Source organism: Trematomus bernacchii, unplaced genomic scaffold, assembly GCF_902827165.1.
Source record: "Trematomus bernacchii unplaced genomic scaffold, fTreBer1.1, whole genome shotgun sequence".
NCBI lineage: Eukaryota > Metazoa > Chordata > Actinopteri > Perciformes > Nototheniidae > Trematomus > Trematomus bernacchii.
Window position 1 is genome coordinate 1,042,213 of NW_022987640.1, and position 25,083 is coordinate 1,067,295.

A 25,083-nucleotide genomic window follows, 5' to 3' on the forward strand; every position below is an offset into this window, starting at 1 on the left:
ACATGTTTTTTATATATTTTTATAATCTGAGACCTATGCTATTGCCTAAAAATAGCATGATAGGTGACCTTTAAGTTTGGCGAGAAACTTAAATAAATTTAGCAAAAAAAAAAAATGTTTTTATTGCATTATAAATTGATGTTATAGAGGGAATTATTACCCATTTATTTGCCGAAAAATAATTGCTTGTTGAAGTTCATGGGTTATATTGTTGCAAATAAATTGTACAGTAGTTTGTTTTTACAGTGTTCTATAGACATAGAATTCTTTGTTGAATATAATCCAGAATATCCATAAAACATGTCCCTTAATCGGGGGTCTTTGGTTTATTCAATGACAGAAAAGGAAAGGGAACCACAGGATTTGCAGCTTCAAACTCTGCTTTCTCTGAAAATACAGCACAAACTGAGTAATGTATCGCTTCAATTGACTGTATTTACCATCATCACTGATTGGACTCCCACTTCAAAGGTGTTGAATTGAACATTTGTAGGGATCAGGAGAATAATCAGAATGATCCACGGCTTTCTCAACACCAAATATCTTGAAACAGACAAAGGAAAAAACATAATATCCACAAACGCTGGAAAGCTATTCATTGTGGTCTCAGTGTTTTCTAGAGTTGAGGGAATAACCTCTGTGGAAAGAATTCCTGCTTCATGGAAAAAGTGGATCTGTCCCTCTGAGCGCTGACACACTTCCTCTCGTGCACAGATCGTAGATGTTTCTGCAGCACAGAGCGAAGTATGAAGAAGTCGGTGCGGCCCGCGGTGAGTAAAGCCAGCGGGGAGCGAGGGAAGGCGGAGGGAAACACCGGGACGGGAAACCTGCAGCCAAGAGCAGCGCTGCACCGCTGTCCAAGGTAAGAGCCATCACAGGATCAACTAAATGATGCTTGGAATCAGATTGCACATGTAGGGCTGCAGCTCACAACTCAATTTAGTATCTTTTACGATACGATAATACTTTAATGGTCAGATCAAGTCTGAAATGTGACTTGCATCACAGCAGCTCCATGTGTAACATCAACAGACTGATATCAAGACACAATACATGGAAAACAAACAACAAACATTTAACATAACAGCACGATCAGTGAGAGAAAACCTGCTCAGAGAGCCTTCAGCGTGCATTTGATCTGGATTCAGCTCTGTGTTTACTGAGAGGATCGACTGGAGCACAAAGGAATGCTTTCAAGTCTGACTTTATGAATCGCGGGACACCTGTATACTCCCATTAGATGGGTTAGCAGTTCAGAACATGCCCTTTCTGTTGGTCCCAGATGATGTTGTGGACAGCTCCCTGTATTAAGTTGTTTATGTATTGCCGGACTCCATAAAGTCTCTCTGACTCCCATTGGGTATATAAAATGTCAGAAATATACCTGTATACTATTCACTTTAATGTCATATAACAGAGGAAAAAGCAGGCACATTTATATTTGAAAGGAGGGGTAATATCTGTTTTTTTCTCACTTTTTACATCCTCATGATAAATCATTTACATTGTAAAAAAACAAACTACTTTACATACTAGTCTTCATTCTGGTCCGTTTCTTTGGTATTAATTAACCCATTTAAGTATACATTTCAATCGTTCACAATGTTGTAGTACTTTTTTAAGTTATTGTGTGTAGTGTGTCGCTGTTTTGTTATTCTCTTACTATCATTTCGGACAATCGCTTCAGCCTCATTTCTGTCTGTAAGTTAATGTATCGATATTAAAAAAAAATGTGTGTGTGTTATCAGGTGAAAAGCAACGATGATCTTTAGCAGCGGATGGCGGGAGGAGCTCCTGCATCGAATAACGCCGTCAACAAGAGGCAAGAGGATGGGCCTCCACCGGGACCAACGTTAGCAAACCTGGACAGCAAGCCAAAGGACAGCAGCAGGTAATAGAACACACATTTAACTATTTAAATACATTATACACTATTCTACGGGTTAACGAAAATACATTCATTTGTTTACATGTGATGTTGTTCAGAACTTCTGTCATTCCTACAAAAACGATGAAGTAGGCTAGCATTTTAGTGAGCATCAGAATCATAACATGGTTTATTCACAAACTAGGTTTTCACATTTGCCTGGGTGTATTGGTTCGTACATAAATATATTAAAAAAGATTATAATTAGAAAAAATAAGTGATAAGTGTAAATACATTGACCAAAACATGTGTTAAATATATGACAAATGACTGTTAAAAGTATGTACAGTATATCTGAATCAATATGTTAATTGTTATCGTCATTATTCCACCATCCCAAATGTTCTTGTTGTGATTATCAATTTTGTTGTTAAGATTGACTTTGCTAAATGACATTTAAACTAGGTTTTTAGTAAGTATTAATTCTTTGTACTCCTACCAGGTACATCATCCAGACGTACAACCTCGTCCAATGCCAAGGAGACAACTCCTCGCGGTGATCGTCCCCGCAGCTCCAGGACGGCGGCCTGTAAGAAGCAGCCGGGGTCGGGGCAGCGACGGGCGATGCCTGCGTCGGGGAAGGAACGATCCCGCAGCCAAATCCTGGTCGAGTCTGAAGGCCGCATGAGCAAATCTAAATCTGACGGTCAGATCAGCGACAAGGTGGCTCTGGAGACCAAAGTGAAAGACCTGATTGGGTTTGGCTAAAAGCAAAGACGTGGAAATCCACCATCGCAGCAGCGAGCTGAGAGGCATTGAGGGCGCAGCTGGGACTTGGGAGGGAAGGAGGAACACCAGGGAGGAGGAAGAAGAAGAAGAGGACGAGGAGGAGGGAGAGGAACGAAGAGGAGGAGAAGCCGCCTCCTCCTCCTCCTCCTCCTCCACCTCCTCCTCCTCATGTGTCAGCTATCACCGCAAGCCGATGTGGAGTCGACCCTGATCCTCTGCAGGAGCAGAACCACGCCATCAGGGAGGAGCTGAACCTGCTGAAGAGCGAGAACCGCATGCTGAAAGACCGGCTGAACGCGCTGGGATTCTCTCTGGAGCAGCGGCTGGACGCCTCCGACAAACTGTTCAACTTCGCCTCCCTGAGTGATGGAGGAGGAGGAGGAGGGCAGAGTGATGGAAGAGGAGGAGGACCAGGAACGCTGACCTCCTCCTCTGTGGAGGGATCGGCCCCCGGATCCATGGAGGATCTGCTCACCGGACACCAGCATGGAGGCTCCGCAGACAACCTGGACAGTGAATCCAGCGAGGTGAGGGGTGCACTTCAAACAAGGAAAGAAGTAACAAAAAACCCCATAGAATATCAATCAATAAACCTTTATTCATACAGTCAAGTCAGTCAACTTTATTGTCAATCTTTCAGTTTGTGTGTACCAAGCCCCCAGGAAGTGCGCCGGACTCAGATGAAAATATTCGTGCTGGCCAAACGGCGGTACTACACTTCCTTTTGGTTGCCAGGGCCCGGAAACACTTTTTTCCCATTGACTTACATGGGGAAAGAGTGGTCTGTAAATCGTTGGATAATTTTTTTTTAAACTAAATAAACTACCCCGTATGAACACTTGTATAGCCCTTATTAAAAACATTCGTTCCTCAAGTTGTAAAAATGTGCTAATAACGTTATTCTGAGAGTTATTTCCCTCTGCATTATGAAACGCGCATCTAACCCACGGGGACCGCGCCGCCCGGCACGTTCATGTTACGTGTCAGCACTACATGCGTTATCTTTACCCATGGATGCACAATAAGAACGGACCCATATCGCCTTACTTACTGCCAGCCCACGGAGCTGTAATAATGGATATATTGCACATGTTTGCTGTAATTCATCATTTGTAAAATATTATACTACATGGGCTGTATGATTTAATCTTGTACCGTAAATGTTGTATTAAATAAAGTTAATAATGTACACCGACGTAGATTAACGTCCCGGTAGCGTTCTTATTGCACTAAGAAGCTTATTGCACTTGTATATATATATATATATATATATATATATATATTATATATATATATAGATCATATATATATATATATATATTATATATATATATATATATTATATATATATATAATATATTAGCTTGTTCCAGAAGGCGGTTAGATCACCGGACGACAGAGTCGGTCTCCGTGTGCACAGACAGGCTGCTGTTAACGTCGGTCTGTACAGCAGCCCTGCGCTAAAACAGCGATCACAACGTTCACACGCTCCGTGGTCACGAAGCTCTGTACTCTGAAATACCGTTCCCCAATCCCGAAACAAAAATATGTATAAAATATATATATCCTATATATACACAATCAACATTGATGGTTGCGGCCCAGTGGTGCATTCTACATAGCTAATAAAAGATAATAAATTAAAATCGCATCCTCAATTCCATATTTTATGACCAAAATAACATCAAATAAAATGATATTTTTTATAATTATCAATAAAACATTTGAATCAAGTTTCAGAAATGATCATTCTCTCTAAAGTCGGGAATCTTATACGATTTGATCAGTATCCTATGAAGCTAGCTAACTTAAACCAAGGTGTTGTTTCGGCCCTCTCCAATGTCTCCTTCTCTTCCAGGTGTACCAGACGGTGACCTCCAGCGATGACGCTCTGGACGCCCCCTCTGGAGCCTCCTCTCCTCAGAGTCAGAGTGCGCCCCCAGCAGGGAGCGCTCCCGGAGGGGCAGCAGCGACAACGCCAATGAGGTGTGTTTTGTGTGTGTCTATATAGGTGTTAGAGAAATCTCACTCGTCACCGGCTTGAGCTTCATCTCAGGATCCATGTATTTGTGATCCTCTCCAGAATGGAAGTAGTCATCACATACAGAGCATCAACTAGTTCCTGAACAGTGTCCTTCACATGCTGATATCCAAGAGAGGGTAGTTACACAGTCACAATATGGAGGAATAGAAAGCAGTATTTAATGTTTACTTCAGATTAGCTCCACGTCAGAAATGATCATGCTTGTCATATGTCTATCTCCATAGAGGCTGAATCATCATGTTAATCACATAGCTATCATATGCCTCAAACAGTCCTGATGCTCTTCTAGGTAATCATACATCCTGTCATGTACACAGCTACAGTTGGGATACCTTTGTTATCATGTGGACTCTGATATTGGACAGAGTTCATTCAGTATTTTCTCCAACATATTTTTATATATTTTTGTATTCGGGATTGTGGGGAAACGGTATTTCAATCTCTCTGTCCTGTACACACAAACTGAAAAGATTGACAATAACTTTGACTTTGAGGTGTCGGTGGCCTGCCTGACGGAGCGCATCCACCAGATGGAGGAGAACCAGCACAGCACGGCGGAGGAGCTCCAGGCGACCTTACAGGAGCTGTCCGACCTGCAGCAAATCACCCAGGAGCTGAACGGGGAGAACGAGCGCCTGGGGGAGGAGAAGGTGATCCTCATGGACTCCCTGTGCCAGCAGAGCGACAAACTGGAGCTGTACGGCCGGCAGATCGAGTATCTACGCTGCCTCCTGGAGGAACACCACATCTCCTACAGCCTGGAGGAGGACATCAAGAGCGGACGCTACCTGGAGCTGGAGCAGCGATACGGAGATCTGGCAGACAACGCCCGCTTCGAGAGGGAGCAGCTGCTGGGCGTTCAGCAACATCTGTCCAACACCTTAAAGATGGCCGAGCAGGACAACGCCGACTCCCAGGAGATGATCGGAGCGCTGAAGGAGAGGAACCACCAGATGGAGCGCATCATGGAGTCAGAGCGGCAGGGCAGAGCCGCCATGGGAGCAGCGCTGGAGGAGTATAAGATGGCAGTGAGCAGCGACCAGGCGGAGTTGAGTCGCTGCAGAGCTCAGCTGGACCAGGAGAGGCAGAGGGTCGCAGAGCTTTACTCCCTCCACTCAGCGGGGGACAAGAACGATATCTGCCAGCTGCTGGAGGGCGTGAGGCAGGGGAAGGAGGAGGCGGAGGCCAAGGCTGCGAAGCTGCAGGAGGAGCTGGAGAAAGCTCACAGTGAACTCACACGCCTGCAGGAGACCTTCAGTAAGGTGAGATGAGATAAGATTCAAGATTTCAAGGCTTTTATTGTCATGTGTGCATAGCTACAGTGTAGATGTGTCGATGAAAATGTAGGTCACAGGCTCCTCCAACGGTGCAACACAATAAAACAGATGAAATAGTGCAGTAAGAGTCTATATACAAGTGATACATAATTTGTAAGTTGCAAACAGATGAATGCTATGGATGTTCTAGTCAGGTGTTTAACAGTCTGATGGCCTGTGGAATGAGACTGTCCCTGAGTCTGGTGGTTTTAGACTCAGGGACTAATGCTCAGATATTTAAATTATAACCGATCAATAATACGTTGACGAGTAGCTTGCATTCATCTAACAAGCGCAGCATCTACACCACCTGTACATTAGGGGGCGGTATTCACTAGGGCAGGGCATTATAATGTTACAGACTCCTTTTGTTAACTTCAGGAACATTGTGACATCACTGTGTAACACTCACGCTTCTATTGGCTAGTGCTCCAACACAATTGACATGAAATGAAATGTGAGCGGCGGGACATCTCTAAGTGGTTGACCAATCACAAAAGAGCCTGCCAGCTAACGGATCAAAGCAATTATGAGCCTGAAAATGAGCAAACTATATCCTCTTCAAATACAAAAACATTGATACTTATTGGTATCTATCATGAAAGGCAGGTATTTATAAGTTTGAATGTGACTGCCTAAAACTTGAAATCCAGATCATGCATAATTTTCCTGAAGCAATAACTGTGTTTGAGCTGAATTAAGCTTTAAACTAGGCTGCAAGAAAGTAGATAATAGTTTTAGGTCACCTTAATGAGAGCATGTTTTATTTATGGAGCAGATCCAGATTAGCCCTTTGCTGTCGGGTCTCCAGAGTTTACTAGGGCTGCTTAACTTTAATGCATCGACCAAAATAACCCAATACGGCGTAGTATCGAGACTTTCAGTCTAACGTGATACCTACATTTGATCCAAGATGTGACTATTTGTATGATTTTACTCAAACCCAATACAAAAAAAACACATTTTGTTGTGTGACGATGTTTCAGCGATTGTTTAAAATACATATTTTGTATTGGTGTTAAAGTGTAAAAATCATGGCTTGTTGATGTATTAAAGGTCCCCTATTATACTGTTTTCCATCAATATATCCCAGGTCTCAGATATATACAGAACATGTCTCTGATTGGCTGAAACACCAAACAGATCATTGCAGCATCCCATAATCCCCTCTGTTTCAGCCCTGTTTCCAAAGTGCTGATTCTCTGTCTGTTACTTTAGATGAAAATAAGGAGCCCCTCCCCACGCCCCTCAGAGAGATATTTGGTTACAAAGAACTCAATGGGCTCTAGGAGGAGATTCAGGTGATAAGGTGGGAGGGGGGTTACCTTGGTTGCTGATTGGCTAATGGTTACACAAGCCAAAACATCGTTATGACATCATAAAGTGACCAAAATCTGATCAGCTCATTTTCAGACAGGTTTTTATATAAATGGATCAGGACAAGAAGAGAGAGAATCTTTGTTCCTGAAACTTTCAGAGTCTCTTTACACAGAGGGGACACATGTTGATGTAGAAGAGACATGAAAAGTGGATTTTGAATAATAGATGACCTTTAAAGTACCCCCTCTTCCTGTGTGCAGCTGGACGGAGAGTACAGGGACTTCAGGGATCGGGTGCAGCGGCAGATGACGGATCAGGAGCGCATCGTGGATAAGCAGCGGGGGGATCTGCAGGAGAAAGAGACGGAGATCGCAGACATGAAGGAAACAATCTTCGAGCTGGAGGACGAGGTGGAGCAGCACCGAGCGCTCAAACTGCACGACAACCTCATCATCACCGACCTGGAGAGTAAATGAGCCCGACACGTTGTTATGGTCAAACTGTCACTATATCAGGCATTCAAAGTTTATTTTGATAATAATTATAATTCAAGTCATAATTATAGTATAGGAAAAACATCCTAAAGCATTATTTCACGAGACTATGAATGCCCCTGAGTCTTCAGTATATACGTTTGTGGTATTGAGTGAGACATGCATACATTTCTTTTGTATTTCAGACTCTGTGAAGAAGCTGCAGGACCAGAGGCACGACATGGAGAGAGAGATTAAGATCCTTCACCGCAGACTGAGGGTAAAAGCATGAACAACTCCTAAATGAAACACAATAATGATACCAAATAATGATCAAATGACTCTATACAGAACAGCATCAAAATAAATGTTTATCTTAAAATACAGATTAATAAATAGCTCCAACACACACAATTATCACTGTCTGTCCAGTGTTGCCTTACCGTGTGTGTGTGTGTGTGTGTTATGTGTGTGTGCATGCAGGAGGAGTCGATGGAGTGGCGTCAGTTTCAGGCCGACCTTCAGACGGCCGTTGTCATCGCTAACGACATAAAGTCCGAAGCTCAGGAGGAGATCGGAGACCTGCGGCGCCGCCTGGTGGATAACCAGGAGAAGAACGAGAAGCTGTGCAAGGAGCTGGACGACGTCAAGACCCGCAAGTGAGAAACGCCTGAATGAGCTCCAGCGGTCACACTGATTGATTGATTGATTGATTGATTGATTGATTGAAAAGTTTATTAACAGCTTGTATATTGGGTACAGTACAGTACAGCTCAAAACATACAATTGTTAAGGGGATGCAGACCAGAGAAAGACTTTCGTCTTGTTTACATCAGGGTCCCCCATTTCCAATTCATCATATCATTTAAGACATATTTGACATACAGATGGCTTATTTACATACAGATGGCTTATTTTACAATTTTCATTTTAGAGTTCGTTCTAATACATCCTAACCGGACATTTAAGACATACCAAGTCTACAGATATACAGTTAGTAACAGAGTCTAAAATGCGAGTATATACATAGATGGGGGGGGGGAAGCTGTCCATTGTACGACAGGTTGAGATTTGTACCATTACCGGGGCCAGACACTGTGTCATGGTTGTAAACAAAGTGAGGGGGAGATTAAATCCCAAAGTTTAACAAAAGTAGGGCAAAAAAATAACTTTTGATATGGTTTATTTCGTAGCCAAGTGTCGAAGTGTATTAGGTTAGGTCTAATGCAAAATGTTATTGCCCTTCAAACGGTAGCAGTTATTACCCGTACAGTCTGTGTGAATCCATACATTTCACAATTGTCTAAAATAATTTGCTTTGTCTGAGCATCACCTTAAGTTACTCATTAAGTTGCTTTGTCTTATGTTTGTAAACAAAGTAAGGGGAGATTGAATCCCACAGTTGAAAAAAAATTGCCTTAAGTAGGGCAAAAAATAACTATTTGTATTGTTTATCTTAGTCAAGTGTTATTAGAGCTAATGCACATTGTTATTGCAACTCAACGGTAGCAGTCATTACCCGTACAGTCTGTGTGAATCCATACATTTGTCTAAAAATGATTTGTTTTTGTACGACTATCACCTTTAGCTACTTATTAAGTTACTTTAATCCAAAGTGGCCATTGTCATTCGTGTACATACATATACGATACGATATACTTTATTGTCCCCGTAAGGAAATTTGTTCTGGACTCCGTCCTGCAGTGCATACATGTACATATACAAACATAGTGGACATTAAGAGACATACACATATCATCAGTCATACACCGTTTGAACAAACACAATACACAGGCGCACATACTGACAATGGCGACCTATTGCACAACCCTCATGGCCAACATTTAAAAAGTACATTTCATTACATTTGACTACATATCATTTATACATATATTAAGTTATGTCTTTTATTTACTTAATTTACAGATGCATTAATGTGATCATACTGTAACTTTAATTTTAACATCTGGTGGAGATACATTTTATGACTTATCATTTCGATTAATTGTGCAGCCCTTATATTAACCTCTGAATAAAATGGTTCTTTACCCATAATGCAGAAACGTACAGTATATATCCTCTGAGTGTCCTCACTGATTGGAGTACTTTGTGTTTCCCAGGCAGGATGAGGAGCGGGGCAGAGTGTATAACTACATGAACACAGTGGAGAGGGACCTGGCGGCCCTCAGGCAGGGGATGGGGCTCAGCAGGAGGTCCTCCACCTCCTCGGAGCCATCGCCCACCGTCAAGACGCTCATCAAGAGCTTCGACAGCGCCTCACAAAGTATTTAAATATTAGCAGCTTTCTAACCTAAAGGTCACCTATTATGCAAAATCCACTTCTTCACGTCTCTTCTACATCAACATGTGTCCCCTCTTCTTCATGTCTCTTCTACATCAACATGTGTCCCCTCTTCTTCACATGTGTCCCCTTTCTTCATGTCTCTCTACATCAACATGTGTCCCCTCTTCTTCATGTCTCTTCTACATCAACATGTGTCCCCTTCTTCATGTCTCTTCTACATCACCATGTGTCCCCTCTTCTTCATGTCTCTTCTACATCAACATGTGTCCCCTCTTCTTCATGTCTCTTCTACATCAACATGTGTCCCCTCTTCTTCATGTCTCTTCTACATCAACATGTGGTCCCCTCTTCTCCATGTCTCTTCTACATCAACATGGTGTCCCCCTCTTCTCCATGTCTCTTCTACATCAACATGTGTCCCCTCTTCTCCATGTCTCTTCTACATCAACATGTGTCCCCTCTTCTTCATGTCTCTTCTACATCAACATGTGTCCCCTCTTCTTCATGTCTCTTCTACATCAAACATGTGTCCCCTCTTCTTCATGTCTCTTCTACATCAACATGTGTCCCCTCTTCTTCATGTCTCTTCTACATCAACATGTGTCCCCCTCTTCTTCATGTCTCTTCTACATCAGCATGTGTCCCCTCTTCTTCATGTCTCTTCTACATCACATGTGTCCCCTCTTCTTCATGTCTCTTCTACAAAATGTGTCCCCTCTTCTTCATGTCTCTTCTACATCAACATGTGTCCCCTCTTCTTCATGTCTCTTCTACATCAACATGTGTCCCCTCTTCTTCATGTCTTCTTACATCAACATGTGTCCCCTTCTTCATGTCTCTTCTACATCAACATGTGTCCCCTCATCTTCATGTCTCTTCCACATCAACATGTGTCCCCTCTCTTCATGTCTCTTCTACATCAACATGTGTCCCCTCTTCTTCATGTCTCTTCTACATCAACATGTGTCCCCTCTCCTTCACGTCTCTTCTCATCAACATGTGTCCCCTCTTCTTCATGTCTCTTCTTCATCAACATGTGTCCCTCTTCTTCATGTCTCTCTTCTACATCAACATGTGTCTTCTTCATGTCTCTTCTACATCAACATGTGTCCCCTCTTCTTCATCTCTCTTCTATCAACATGTGTCCCCTCTCTTCATGTCTCTTCTACATCAACATGTGTCCCTCTTCTTCATGTCCTTCTTACATCAACATGTGTCCCCTCTTCTTCATGTCTCTTCTACATCAACATGTGTCCCCTCTTCTTCATGTCTCTTCTACATCAACATGAGTCCCTCTTCTTCATGTCTCTTCTACATCAACATGTGTCCCCTCTTCTTCGTCTCTCTACATCAACATGTGTCCTCTTCTTCATGTCTCTTCTACATCAACATGTGTCCCCTCTTCTTCATGTCTCTTCTACATCAACATGTGTCCCCTCTTCTTCATGTCTCTTCTACATCAACATGTGTCCCCTCTTCTTCATGTCTCTTCTACATCAACATGTGTCCCCTCTCTTCATGTCTCTTCTACATACACATGTGTCCCCTCTTCTTCATGTCTCTACATCAACATGTGTCCCCTCTTCTTCATGTCTCTTCTATCAACATGTGTCCCCTCTTCTTCATGTCTCTTCTACATCAACATGTGTCCCCTCTTCTTCATGTCTCTTCTACATCAGCATGTGTCCCCTCTTCTTCATGTCTCTTCTACATCAACATGTGTCCCCTCTTCTTCATGTCTCTTCTACATCAACATGTGTCCCTCTTCTTCATGTCTCTCTACATCAACATGTGTCCCCTCTTCTTCATGTCTCTTCTACATCAACATGTGTCCCCTCTTCTTCATGTCTCTTCTACATCAACATGTGTCCCTCTTCTTCATGTCTCTTCTACATCAACATGTGTCCCCTCTTCTTCATGTCTCTTCTACAAACATGTGTCCCCTCTTCTTCATCTTCTACATCAACATGTGTCCCCTCTTCTTCATGTCTCTCTACATCAACATGTGTCCCCTCTTTCATGTCTCTTCTACATCAACATGTGTCCCTCTTCTTCATGTCTCTTCTACATCAACATGTGTCCCCTCTTCTTCATGTCTCTTCTACATCAACATGTGTCCCCTCTTCTTCATGTCTCTTCTACATCAACATGTGTCCCCTCTTCTTCATGTCTCTTCTATAATCAACATGTGTCCCCCTCTTCTTCTCGTCTCTTCTATATCAACAGTGTCCCCTCGTCTTACAAACGTCTCTTCTACTCAACATGTGTCCCCTCTTTCTTCACACGCTCTTCTACATCAACATTTGTCCCCTCTTCTTCACGTCGCGTCTACATCACATGTGTCCCCTCTTCTTCACGTCTCTTCTACATCAACATGTGTCCCCTCTTTCTTCACGTCTCTTCTACATCAACATGTGTCCCCTCTTCTTCATGTCTCTTCTACAGTCAACATGTGTCCCCTCTTCTTCATGTCTCTCTACATCAACATGTGTCCCCTCTTCTTCACGTCTCTTCTACATCACATGTGTCCCCTCTTCTTCATGTCTCTTCTACATCACATGTGGTCCCCTCTTCTTCATGTCTCTTCTACATCAACATGTGTCCCCTCTTCTTCAATGTACTCTTCTACATCAAACATGTGTCCCCCTCTTCTTCATGTCTCTTCTACATCACCATGTTGTCCCCTCTTCGTTCATGTCTCTTCTACATCAACACGTGTCCCTCATGCAGTGTTTATCAGGGTTCAACGTTTAAAGTCCCGACATGAAAGCATTTAGAAAGCTAGGCTCCTGATCCAGGTCATGACATATTCAGTTATAAGTGCAGCAGGTTTGAATTGATCTTTATATGTTCTGTTCCCTCAGGTCCCCCGGCTAACGGCACTGCGACTGTTCCTCCCTCCGTTCCTCCGACAGCAGTCGCCACTCCGCTGCCTCGCACCCCCCTCAGCCCGAGCCCCATGAAGACCCCCCCCGGCAGCCGCTGTCTCCCCCATACAGGTACAGGAAGGAATGGCATTATGTGACACGCATCTGAAATGTTATCATATAAAGCATCTGATTCTGGTGTACAGATTAGAGCAACAACTCGTATTATTTTAAAATGATGAATTTATATAATTATTAATGTGTATGTACTTTTTATCCACTCTTTTACTAATTTTATACATTTTTTTTACGTTATGTAATTGTGACACTCCGTTAATACATCAGGTATTCTTTCCAGATATTTCTAATATTTCTTTGTAATTTTATTATTTATATATATGTGTATGTATATTTTTTTTTTTTCGAGACACTCCATAATATGTATCACTACATTTTTGTATAATTGTTTTAATAATATTTGTTCCTAGTTTGTTAATATTTGTTATGTTTGCCATTCTAGAGACACTCCTTACCTGGCTCGATGTCAGCTGCCAAGCCGCTGAGCGACAAGAGGCCGAGCTACACGGACATCAGCATGCCGGGTGAGGAACACACCACTAAATGTTATTCATTTTAGAATTTCAAATTGTGAGTAGTTCAGCCTCAGACTCATCCCTCCTCGGCACAGCACTAAGCGCTTCGGACAGTGCTTTGTGCCTGAAGCCATCAGGCTGCACAACCAAGGGTTAACCATGTAACCCAATACAAGTAACGCGTACTGGACATTAGGGTGGTCCTTAAAATTGAAAGTCGAAAAGTGTAAGCTCCAACCCCCAGAATTCATTCTATTAGTCAAGAAAAGGACCACCCTACTGGACATGCGTAAAACCTGCCCTGATTGTACCTGCACTCGCATCTGCACACATACATGTAAATATATTTAATAACCCAAAGCATGTATGTATATATGTTCATTCAAATTACCAATGTTTTATCTTGTTGTGATATCTCGTTTTAACAGTTACTTATATAAAGTTATTTTGATCTTACTATCCTCTTCACTCTGACCATGTTGCTGCTTTAAACTCCTGAATTTCCCCACAGCGATACATTAAGGTCCATCTAAACTTACCTTATCTTAAATTGCTTAAAAGTAGTGCGTTGGGTGACGTAAATGGAAATCTAGGAAATGAAATACCACAAACTGAAATGCTGTCCTGCTATTCGTCCTCCATGATCAGTTCAAAGACCGTCGTAAATGTTAAAATTCAACAGTCATTTTATATTCTTCCAGTTTGCGGCTATGATAATCAGAGATGGCAAAAGTACACACATCCTTCACTCAAGTAGAAGTACAGATACTCATGTTTAAAAATACTCTGGTGAAAGTAGAAGTACTGACTAAACTTCTTTACTCAAGTAAAAGTAAAGAGGGCTTTGAAATGTACTTAAGTAAAAAGTACCCATAACTAGCAGCTGTTTTAAAGAGTACCTGACCTCCCTTTATATTAATAGAACAATAATGTCATTGTTAGCTAATGAATGTTTCCATGCTGAACAACGGCAACATGACAACGTTTTCATTGGTCCCTCTTCTTTAGAGAAGACCAGGAAATGATGGATACACGGATCGTGTTCACATCAATAGGCACGCAATGACTCTAAATAATAATGATCACGCCACCAACACACATTCAAACTAAAGGAACCAGCCTGTTTGGAAAATGTAAGAAGTAGAAAGTACAGGTATTTGTGTTCAACATGTAGAAGTAGAAAGTACAGGTATTTGGGTTCAACATGTAAGAAGTAGAAAGTACAGGTATTTGGGGTTCAAAATGTAAGAAGTAGAAAGTACAGGTATTTGGGTTCAAATGTAAGAAGTAGAAAGTACAGGTATTTGGGTTCAACATGTAAGAAGTAGAAAGTACAGGTATTTGTGTTCAAAATGTAAGAAGTAGAAAGTACAGGTATTTGGGTTCAAATGTAAGAAGTAGAAAGTACAGGTATTTGTGTTCAAAATGTAAGAAGTAGAAAGTACAGGTATTTGTGTTCAATGTAAGAAGTAGAAAGTACAGGTATTTGTGTTCAAAATGTAAGAAGTAGAAAGTACAGGTATTTGTGTTCAAAATGTAAGAAGTAGAAAGTACAGGTATTTGTGTTCAAATGTAAGAAGTAGAAAGTACAGGTATTTGTGTTCAACATGTAAGAAGTAGAAAGTACAGGTATTTGTGTTCAACATGTAAGAAGTAGAAAGTACAGGTATTTGTGTTCAAATGTAAGAAGTAGAAAGTACAGGTATTTGTGTTCAAAATGTAAGAAGTAGAAAGTTTACAGGTATTTGTGTTCAACATGGTAAGAAGTCAAAGTACAGGTATTTGTGTTCAAAATGTAAGAAGAGAAAGTTCAGGAATTTGTGTTCAAATGTAAGAAGTAGAAAGTACAGGTATTTGGGTTCAAACATGTAAGAAGTAGAAAGTACAGGTATTTGTTGGTTCAAAATGTAAGAAGTAGAAAGTACAGGTTTTGGGTTCAAAATGTAAGAAGTAGAAAGTACAGGTATTTGGGTTTCAAAATGTAAGAAGTAGAAAGTACAGGTATTTGTGTTCAAAATGTAAGAAGTAGAAAGTTCAGGTATTTGTGTTAAAATGTAAGAAGTAGAAAGTACAGGTATTTTGTGTTCAAAATGTAAGAAGTAGAAAGTACAGGTATTTGGGTTCAAATGTAAGAAGTAGAAAGTACAGGTATTTGGGTTCAAAATGTAAGAAGTAGAAAGTACATGTATTTGTGTTCAAAATGTAAGAGTAAAGTCAGGTATTTGTGTTCAAATGTAAGAAGTAGAAAGTTCAGGTATTTGTGTTCAAAATGTAAGAAGTAGAAAGTACAGGTATTTGTGTTCAAATGTAAGAAGTAGAAAGTACAGGTATTTGTGTTCAAAATGTAAGAAGTAGAAAGTACAGGTATTTGTGTTCAACATGTAAGAAGTAGAAAGTACAGGTATTTGTGTTCAAAATGTAAGAAGTAGAAAGTACAGGTATTTGTGTTCAAAATGTAAGAAGTAGAAAGTTCAGGTATTTGTGTTCAAAATGTAAGAAGTGAAGGTAAAAAGTCGTCAGAAAAATAAGTAGTGGAGTAATGTACTGATACCAGAACAATGTACTTAAGTACAGTAACGAAGTATTTGTACTCCACTACTTCCCCCCCTCTGATGATAATTGATGAAATGTATGATTTTCAAAAAGGAAACCTGTTTTTTAAAACTGGTTTGAGAGGGTTTAATATCAGTCACTCCTCTGCTTCACCTCAGTAAACTAACAATGATCAGGATCGGACCCCCCCATCTCCTCATGAGAAATATTTAGTTTCCCCCGGAGGATGGCGTGAGCAGGTTTCCTGTGTCAGTTTATCAAAACACCCGAGTGGATGATAAGAGGGGAGCAATGATCCACCATTCTCCGCTGTAGTTCTTCCCACAGTTCATCTGCACAGTGATGAGTTCAAGTGTTTAATGTGAACGTGCAGACTTGGCCATAGCCTCCGATGTTCCTCTTAGTTTTCCGTCATTTATTGGTTTATTTTGCCTCTTCTTCGTCAGTATTCCCCCGAGCTCAGCGTCACTGGAATGTGTTTCTTTACTGACCTGCTTATCTCCTTTCAGAGGAAGTCTCTTATAGAAACACTAAATATGATTAATTAGTTAAACAACTCTGCAGTACTCGCACCACTGTGGCATTATTACGCACAATCAGAATATTACATTTTGGGGGGAATTCAAGAGTTAAAGTAAGACTGCAATAAAAAGATACCATAGATTAAATATATGTATATGCAAATAAGCATGTTGAGTATGAGTGTGCACTTAAAAGATTACATGTATATCAAAATTAGAAGTGAAAATAAGATTGTGTAATAAAAAAATTAAATCAATATATTTTAATTAACAAATAAGTTAAAGTAAAATTTCCAATAAAATGGAATACAAATATTTAGAAAAACATAAGAATTTAAAATAAAATGTCCACATTGTACTACCATGTTTATTACAATAATATACATTTATTACACTGTACATTTGACTTTAAAAAGCCTTACTTTCATCATTTTAATACACTTCTATTTATATGGTATTATTCATATTTTGCACATTCTTTTATGTTATATATTGTAATACAGTGGGTCTATTTTTAAATACACTTCTTCCTCTTAATGTATTTTATTAATGTATTTATTGTTATGTATCCACAGCTGATCACCTGCTCAGGGGATCAGGGTCCAGCCGCCCCGCCTCTGCCATCCAGAGGGTCTCCAACATGGACTCCAACAAGACGATATCAGGTTAGAGATGATGGCTAAATGATATGATTATGAAAGTATTATCAAATTATTATTCACCACAAAAATAATAACTTGTATATCATTTACTCGTGCCCCGTGTTAAATTGAATTCCTGCAGATTTTCTCCGCATTGAAGAAAGACATCTTTTGATGAATTGAAGTCAATTGGGGGCGCGTTTTAAACCGCAAAATTATATTAAAACATCTGTTTTCAAGCTTTCACACAACAGTGAGTTACTTAACAGATGTTTGACATAGTTTGCTCTGTGTGGGAATTAAAAATATATATTTTTAAAGGGAAACTTTTTACTGTCTAAAATATTGGGGATATTTTTAGATAATTCCCAATAACTTAAAGGTCCCATGTCATGGCCATTTCTACTGATCATAATTCCATTGTTGAGGTCTACTAGAATACATTTATATTGTGCAATTTTCCAAACTCACATTGGTTTCTCATACAGCATCTCTGTATAGTATGTGTATTCACTCTCTGTCCCCCCCTCCCTGTGAGCCCAGTGGCCGTCTGCGAGACAGTGAGACACAGCGAAACCCAGCCCGAAACACACACACACACCCGCAGCCTGGCTGGGAGTTTGTGTGTGTGCCCAGGCTGAGTTCCGAAGTGTCTCGCTGTCTCACCGACCCCACACCAGTGAGGTGTGTGTGTGTGTGTGTGTGTGTGTGTGTGTGTGTGTGTGTGTGTGTGTGTGTGTGTGTGTGTGTGTGTGTGTGTGTGTGTGTGTGTGTGTGTGTGTGTGTGTGTGTGTGTGTGTGTGTGTGTGTGTGTGTGTGTGTGTGTGTGTGTGTGTGTGTGTGTGTGTGTGTGTGTGTGTGTGTGTGTGTGGTGTGTGTGTGTGTGTGTGTGTGTGTGGTGTGTGTGTGTGTGTGTGTGTGTGTGGTGTGTGTGTGTGTGTGTGTGTGTGTGTGTGTGTGTGTGTGTGTGTGTGTGTGTGTGTTGTGTGTGTGTGTGTGTGTGTGTGTGTGTGTGTGTGTGTGTGTGTGTGTGTGTGTGGGTGTGTGTGGTGTGTGTGTGTGTGTGTGTGTTAGAGTTTTACTCGCTACAGGGTGTACTTTGAGGCTTTGTGACTCTGCAGACCGTTTACATGCAGACAAACCTTCATAACACAAGGGGACGGGTAACAACCGGAAAAGCATGACATGGGACGTTTAAATTATTGCATAAAGTAAAACATGTAATAAAATAAAGGTAAGGTACTTCAATAAGACTATTAGAATATGTGCTGATCCAGTAAATATCTTTTTTTAAATTCGTATCCTTTTTTAAATGAATCTTGCGGGAAAATTTGGCCCTTTGTCGATGGATTTAAGCGACATTCTGACATTTTCTTTTCGGGCATCTTTGACATTTTCCTCTAAATTTCTGTTACTGTTTTTGCCGTCTTTAAACGCAGCCGGGATATACTTAAATCCTTTCAGATTTGTATGGTTTTTCAGACACAATAAACACTGCAAAGTCATGCAAAAAAAAGAATTCAAGGGCTGATTATTCCATATTTCAATGATCATATACTAGGTGAAGTTTCCCTATACAATCTAACTCTCTTTTTGATAATGAAGTTTCTAATCCTGTCCCCCCCCCAGTGTCCCGCCGCAGCAGTGAGGAGATAAAGAGGGACATGTCTGCTCCGGACTCCTCGTCTTCCTCCCTGATGGCTCTGAGTGCTGCTTCCTCTCCTCTCTCCCTCTCCTCCTCCCCCACCGCCTCCATCACTCCCACCACCCGCAGCCGTCTCAGGTAACTCCCAAGATCCCAAATGTGATCTTGGCCTCTAATGCTGCTTTGATTCTGTGTTGTGATTGTGTTTTTAGCACTTCTTAACACGTGGCTTGTGTGGTCCTTTAATCTTTTATGATTCGTATGATTTATTCCACAAATATATAACATACATGGAGATGTACATAAAAATCACACCCGCCTCAGTTTTGCAGTCCACTCAAATCTACACGTTATTGCTCACATACACACATTACCCCTTCCTTCTAAGTCTTGGCAAATTATACATAAATACAGACATTCATTTACGTATGATGTTCTAATGCTTTGTCAAGCACTTTGTGACTATGTCTTGGAAAAGCACTTTATAAATACATTTTACTTACTTACTTCCTAATATGTGACCCGCTCCATCGGAATCAGTCGGAAGTCGAAACGGCTCATTTCAAAATAAACGTGGATTTGCGTAAAAAAATAGTTTTTCAGGGTTCGGGTGTTTTGTTTGATTTTAAATAAACAAAGTCTTGGCTTTCAGAATATGAAACTTTTATTCCCAAAATCACACGATAAATACATGTTTGAAGCTTGTAAAGGGAAGGTGACAGCTCTCACTCGCACTCGGCTCTTCCGCAGCGCCGCTCCCCCTCCCTCCGGCTGACATTATGAATGTAAGGCGTATAGTAATCATAGATAACACGGCAGGGTCCGTTACAGTTTGTTTTCATCTGATTTCAAATAAACAAAGTCTTGGTTTTCAGAATATTAAACTTGTTTCGGCAAATTCAGATGATAAATACAACTTTGAAGCTTGTAACGGCATAATTACAAGCGGAGAACGGAGTAACTTTACGTCACAGCAGGCATAACCACAGCCGGTGTTTCTCGTGAGTGTTTTCCCCGGGAAACAAACGCAATACGCACAAACGCAAAAATACACAAACACACACACACACACACATATACAGTACACACACGTACAGTACACACACACTCGCAAGCTTCCCCCAGACCAGTAATCCAAATGAAAATATCTTCCCTCTGATTATTAGCAAATGATCAAAATACTACAATCAGATCGATGGATTCCAGAGAAGAGGAAACTTTGAAGGCCTTTTTCTCAAAATGATGACTCGGTGACAGTCATTATATAATGTGACATATTTTTCTTAATATTTGGAGTACAAAAACAATCCTGATATCATTAGAAAGCTAGGAATCTCCTCTTTCCAACAGTGTATACAACTCAAAATGTGTCTTCGGGTCAATGCGACTGATTTCGATAGAGCAGGTCACATATGCTCTTATCAATGGCCGGTTATTATTTGAATTGATCACACATTTTTACCAGAATTTCAAGAAAATCGGCAAATAAAAACCTTGTTTCCGTCCTCTACTAATTATGCAATGGTTAGAAGTTGGTTAACCTAAAAAGTGTTAATTTTGTTAGCTAGTTTCTTATTTGATCTTTTTTTTTTTTTTTCATTGTCAAAAGTCATAAATTATTCATTTATTCTTTTAGTAAATTTTTCATGAACTATGTCTTACTGATCTGGAATTGAGATGTGTTATTGCCTATATTTCAGTTAATGTTGAACATTTTAACCAGATTTCCAGAAACTCTGCTTCTTATTATCTCAACACTAAATGTCTCACTCCAGCTAAGCTTTAAAAAAACTATGATCTGCGTTATTCACACCTGTAGAGACTTTGTTTTCAGTCTTATCTGTAATCATAACCCGTCAAACTTCACCTCGTCATAGATGCAATAATGATAACAACCTAATCTGTTGTGTAAAAAGTGAAATTATTCAATCTTTTACTGAGTACTTCCTCACGTCTCTCTTCTTCTGTGTTTTTCCTCCAGAGAAGAGAGGAAGGACCCGCTGTCGGCTCTGGCCCGAGAGTACGGAGGCTCCAAGAGAAACGCTCTGTTAAAGTGGTGCCAAAAGAAGACGGAGGGTTATCAGGTACAGTAGGTCCCTGAAGGCACCGTCTGATCAAAGTGTCTATAACTAAGTTCAGAGTGAAAAGTTGGTCTGTCTCATAAGTGTATGTGTTTGTCAGTATATCTGAAATGACTCGGTTAGCTACGTTAGCTAGCTAGCTTACAGCAGATCTGCAGTGACATCAGAAGGAGTCATGTGATCACATTGTTCAAATAAGACCATCAAACATTTCAGGTGAGTTTCCAACAACAGAGACAGTTGTTCAGTTTTATAATCCTGAACGTCCCAGCTGTGTGCGTCACTTTTTAGTCTCCCCTGTGTGCGTCACTCTTTAGTGTCCCCTGGTCTCCCAGCTGTGTGCGGCACTCTTTAGTGTCCCCTGGTCTCCCAGCTGTGTGCGGCACTCTTTAGTGTCCCCTGGTCTCCCAGCTGTGTGCATCACTCTTTAGTGTCCCCTGGTCTCCCAGCTGTGTGCATCACTCTTTAGTGTCCCCTGGTCTCCCAGCTGTGTGCGTCACTTTTTAGTCTCCCCTGTGTGCGTCACTTTTTAGTGTCCCCTGGTCTCCCAGCTGTGTGCGTCACTTTTTAGTCTCCCATGTGTGCGTCACTCTTTAGTGTCCCCTGGTCTCCCAGCTGTGTGCATCACTCTTTAGTGTCCCCTGGTCTCCCTGCTGTGTGCATCACTCTTTAGTGTCCCCTGGTCTCCCAGCTGTGTGCGTCACTTTTTAGTCTCCCCTGTGTGCGCGTCACTTTTTAGTGTCCCCTGGTCTCCCAGCTGTGTGCGTCACTCTTTAGTGTCCCCTGGTCTCCCAGCTGTGTGCGTCACTCTTTAGTGTTCCCTGGTCTCCCAGCTGTGTGCGTCACTCTTTAGTGTCCCCTGGTCTCCCAGCTGTGTGCGTCACTCTTTAGTGTCCCCTGGTCTCCCTGCTGTGTGCGTCACTCTTTAGTGTCCCCTGGTCTCCCTGCTGTGTGCGTCACTCTTTAGTGTCCCCTGGTCTCCCAGCTGTGTGCGTCACTCTTTAGTGTCCCCTGGTCTCCCTGCTGTGTGCGTCACTCTTTAGTGTCCCCTGGGGTGTTTCTCAATCACGAGTAAAGCTGCTTCAGAGCCACTATTTCAAGCATACTACGTCATCGAGTGCCGCCGAAGTACTGTTCCAATCTCCAGCATACTTGGAAATCTACCGAGCCCGGCGTACTCCGTTTGGAGAAATATCGAGTGTGCACATGAGTAGACTCCACGGCCTTAAAATCCCCACAATGCTTTGCGCACGGACCAATTTCCCCAAATCTGTGGCGGAAGATGTAAGGCGGGGCCTCTCATATGACGCACACCTGCACACTTGCTAGCCTGTTCCACTCTTTGTTTTCCGAATAGCAGGAAGTATTCTTGACTCGCTTCTGAAGCAAGATGCTCGGCAGACATGTGCTACCAAGCAAGCGTACTCGCGATTGAGAAACACCCCTGGGCCCTTTCTCATGTCATCAAATGTCCCTCCTCGACTCCTCGGTCCTCCGGTAGTGACCCGGAAATGAATTTTTGCGCGCCATGTTGAAGGACATCTCATTTCTCTAAATGCACATCGAGGACCGAGCATCGAGCGTCGAGGAGGCTCTCTGGAGGAGCTATAACCGAGGATACACTGATGGGTCCTCCACGGCTCCTTCGTGGATGCATTTCCGGCAACAGTGATGTTTCAAAGAGTCGTGACGCACGGCCGGACTTATCTCAGCCAATGACAGCTCTGCATGCATCCCCTGGATATTATTTTATTAACTGCTTTCATCGCGACGCGATGTTTACAGTGAGAACAGCTGTGAGGTCCGTGCAGAAAGCAGAGCAGTGTGTAAAATATATATCACTCAGTATAACAGGCCTACTCTCTTTATTTGCTTTAGTTTAGTAGATATCTACAAACAAAGTCGATATTTTTCTAAAACCATTTAGTGCTTCACATAATAAAATACACAACGGCTGTAGCCTGATTATATGCTTTAGGAGCTGTAGGTGCGTGTGTGTGGTGTAGGTGTGTGTGGTACAGTGTGTGCGTAGATGCAGCGGACAGACAGGTCTCAGTTGGTTTGGTGTCCTCTGCTTACTTGTAATACTTGTAAATAAAACTTTTGGCCCGTCATTTATTTCCCTCATTGTAGCGACCAGAGAGGGGGGGGGGGGAATATCCAGTCTCTGATAGTGTTACGTTATTGTGAGAGTGCTCTGTTTGATTCTGAAATTGTATATATTTATATAAATATATACATATGTGTGTGTGTGTGTGTGTCTGTGTGTGTCTGTGTGTATGTCCGCATCTGTAGCCTGTTATTGTCTCATTATACCGCACTGTGAATGAATAAGTCGTCATGAACACATCTGTCCATCAGACAGAGGGCTGCTGTGCCTCCTGTCATCATTAATGGACGTCTCTTTAAAATGACCGCTCGGAGGAGAGGAGTTCTCATTTCTCTAACCGCCTGCTGCTTCCCCTCCTCTCTCCTCGGTTCCCCTCCTCGGCTCCTCCGCTCGCATCTCCTGTGGGCGGGACTAAGTCTCGAGGATAGGAGTCAAGGAGGGGAGTCGAGGAGGGACATTTGAAGACATGAGAACGGGCCCCCTGTTCTCCCAGCTGTGTGCATCACTCTTTAGTGTCCCCTGGTCTCCCTGCTGTGTGCGTCACTCTTTAGTGTCCCCTGGTCTCCCAGCTGTGTGCGTCACTCTTTAGTGTCCCCTGGTCTCCAGCTGTGTGCGTCAACTCTTTAGTGTCCCCTGGTCTCCCTGCTTGTAGTGTCCCTGGTTCTCCAAGCTTTGTGCTTCCCCTGGTCCTCCCAGCTGTGTGCGTCACTCTTTAGTGTCCCCTGGTCTCCCAGCTGTGTGCGTCACTCTTTAGTGTCCCCTGGTCTCCCAGCTGTGTGCGTCACTCTTTAGTGTCCCCTGGTCTCCCAGCTGTGTGCGTCACTCTTTAGTGTCCCCTGGTCTCCCAGCTGTGTGCGTCACTCTTTAGTGTCCCCTGGTCTCCCAGCTGTGTGCGTCACTCTTTAGTGTCCCCTGGTCTCCCAGCTGTGTGCGTCACTCTTTAGTGTCCCCTGGTCTCCCAGCTGTGTGCGTCACTCTTTAGTGTCCCCTGGTCTCCCAGCTGTGTGCGTCACTCTTTAGTGTCCCCTGGTCTCCCTGCTGTGTGCGTCACTCTTTAGTGTCCCCTGGTCTCCCTGCTGTGTGCGTCACTCTTTAGTGTCCCCTGGTCTCCCTAATGGAAATGTGTTGTGCCGTTGTAGCGCCTTTGCACCTGTCGGCCACCATATTTAATGGCTTTTGCAGGAAAAGTCGTCCACAATAAGAACCATTTTAAATATTCAGGTTAATAACTTCAAACTTTTACAGTCAAATTTCTCTTTGACGGTTCCTCCAACAATGCAACATACAATATACTAAAACAAATCTAAATAATTATTGAATAAGATAAAAGTTGCAAGAATAACAACAATTTCTACATAAAATAGTAACAATATACACAATGTAAAATTAAACACCGTACAATCAATATCTATGTATTATTACAGTCTTTTAGACTGTAATAATACATAGATATTGATTTGGATGTGTGGATAACGCATAAACCTAGAAATGACTGGGACTATAACGACACTCGGCCGGTGTGTGAAGAGTCTCTCGTCATATTAAAGTGATGTTTACCCCTTTCTAACAGGTGTGAGTTGTGGTTACCATGACAGCTTGGTGCCTCTCCAGGAAGTGTGCCACATTTCACACATCCTGCGAGTTAACCCCCCTCAGAAAAACACAGACTTTCTCTGAATCACAGCGAGCTTTCCAGATTATAGTAGTGGCTGTGGGGAGGTTTCAGCGTGTTGTTGTGTTCAAGCTCAGAGGTTGTTTACGGCCCTGCAAAGGTTAAACTGTGGAAGAGACGATCAATCTGAAGAGTGATGGAGAGCCTCGCATAAACTCTCAGCATCATATCAAGCTGCTTTAAAGGACACTGTTATTTGTTTTACTCCATCCACCTGCACTTAGATATCACCATGAAACTTACCTAGTTCATTACTGACATTAAGACACATAATTGTTGTATTACA

General features: G+C 42.0%; 1 protein-coding gene across 1 annotated transcript in view; it reads left to right on the forward strand.

Annotated features, from left to right (window-relative positions):
• The first annotated feature begins 717 nt into the window (after positions 1 to 717).
• The window catches only part of specc1la (sperm antigen with calponin homology and coiled-coil domains 1-like a), a 38,922-nt gene continuing 14,556 nt past the window's right edge, over positions 718 to 25,083 (forward strand). The window contains 19 exon segments of the mRNA XM_034133202.1: positions 718 to 816; positions 819 to 862; positions 1,749 to 1,889; positions 2,369 to 2,620; positions 2,622 to 2,681; positions 2,683 to 3,183; positions 4,515 to 4,569; positions 4,572 to 4,642; positions 5,195 to 5,962; positions 7,597 to 7,804; positions 8,016 to 8,089; positions 8,293 to 8,468; positions 9,930 to 10,093; positions 12,979 to 13,082; positions 13,084 to 13,113; positions 13,502 to 13,583; positions 17,224 to 17,313; positions 18,919 to 19,072; positions 20,916 to 21,018. Of these exon segments, the coding sequence (XP_033989093.1) occupies positions 747 to 816; positions 819 to 862; positions 1,749 to 1,889; positions 2,369 to 2,620; positions 2,622 to 2,681; positions 2,683 to 3,183; positions 4,515 to 4,569; positions 4,572 to 4,642; positions 5,195 to 5,962; positions 7,597 to 7,804; positions 8,016 to 8,089; positions 8,293 to 8,468; positions 9,930 to 10,093; positions 12,979 to 13,082; positions 13,084 to 13,113; positions 13,502 to 13,583; positions 17,224 to 17,313; positions 18,919 to 19,072; positions 20,916 to 21,018 (3,147 nt within the window). The 5' untranslated portion in view covers positions 718 to 746.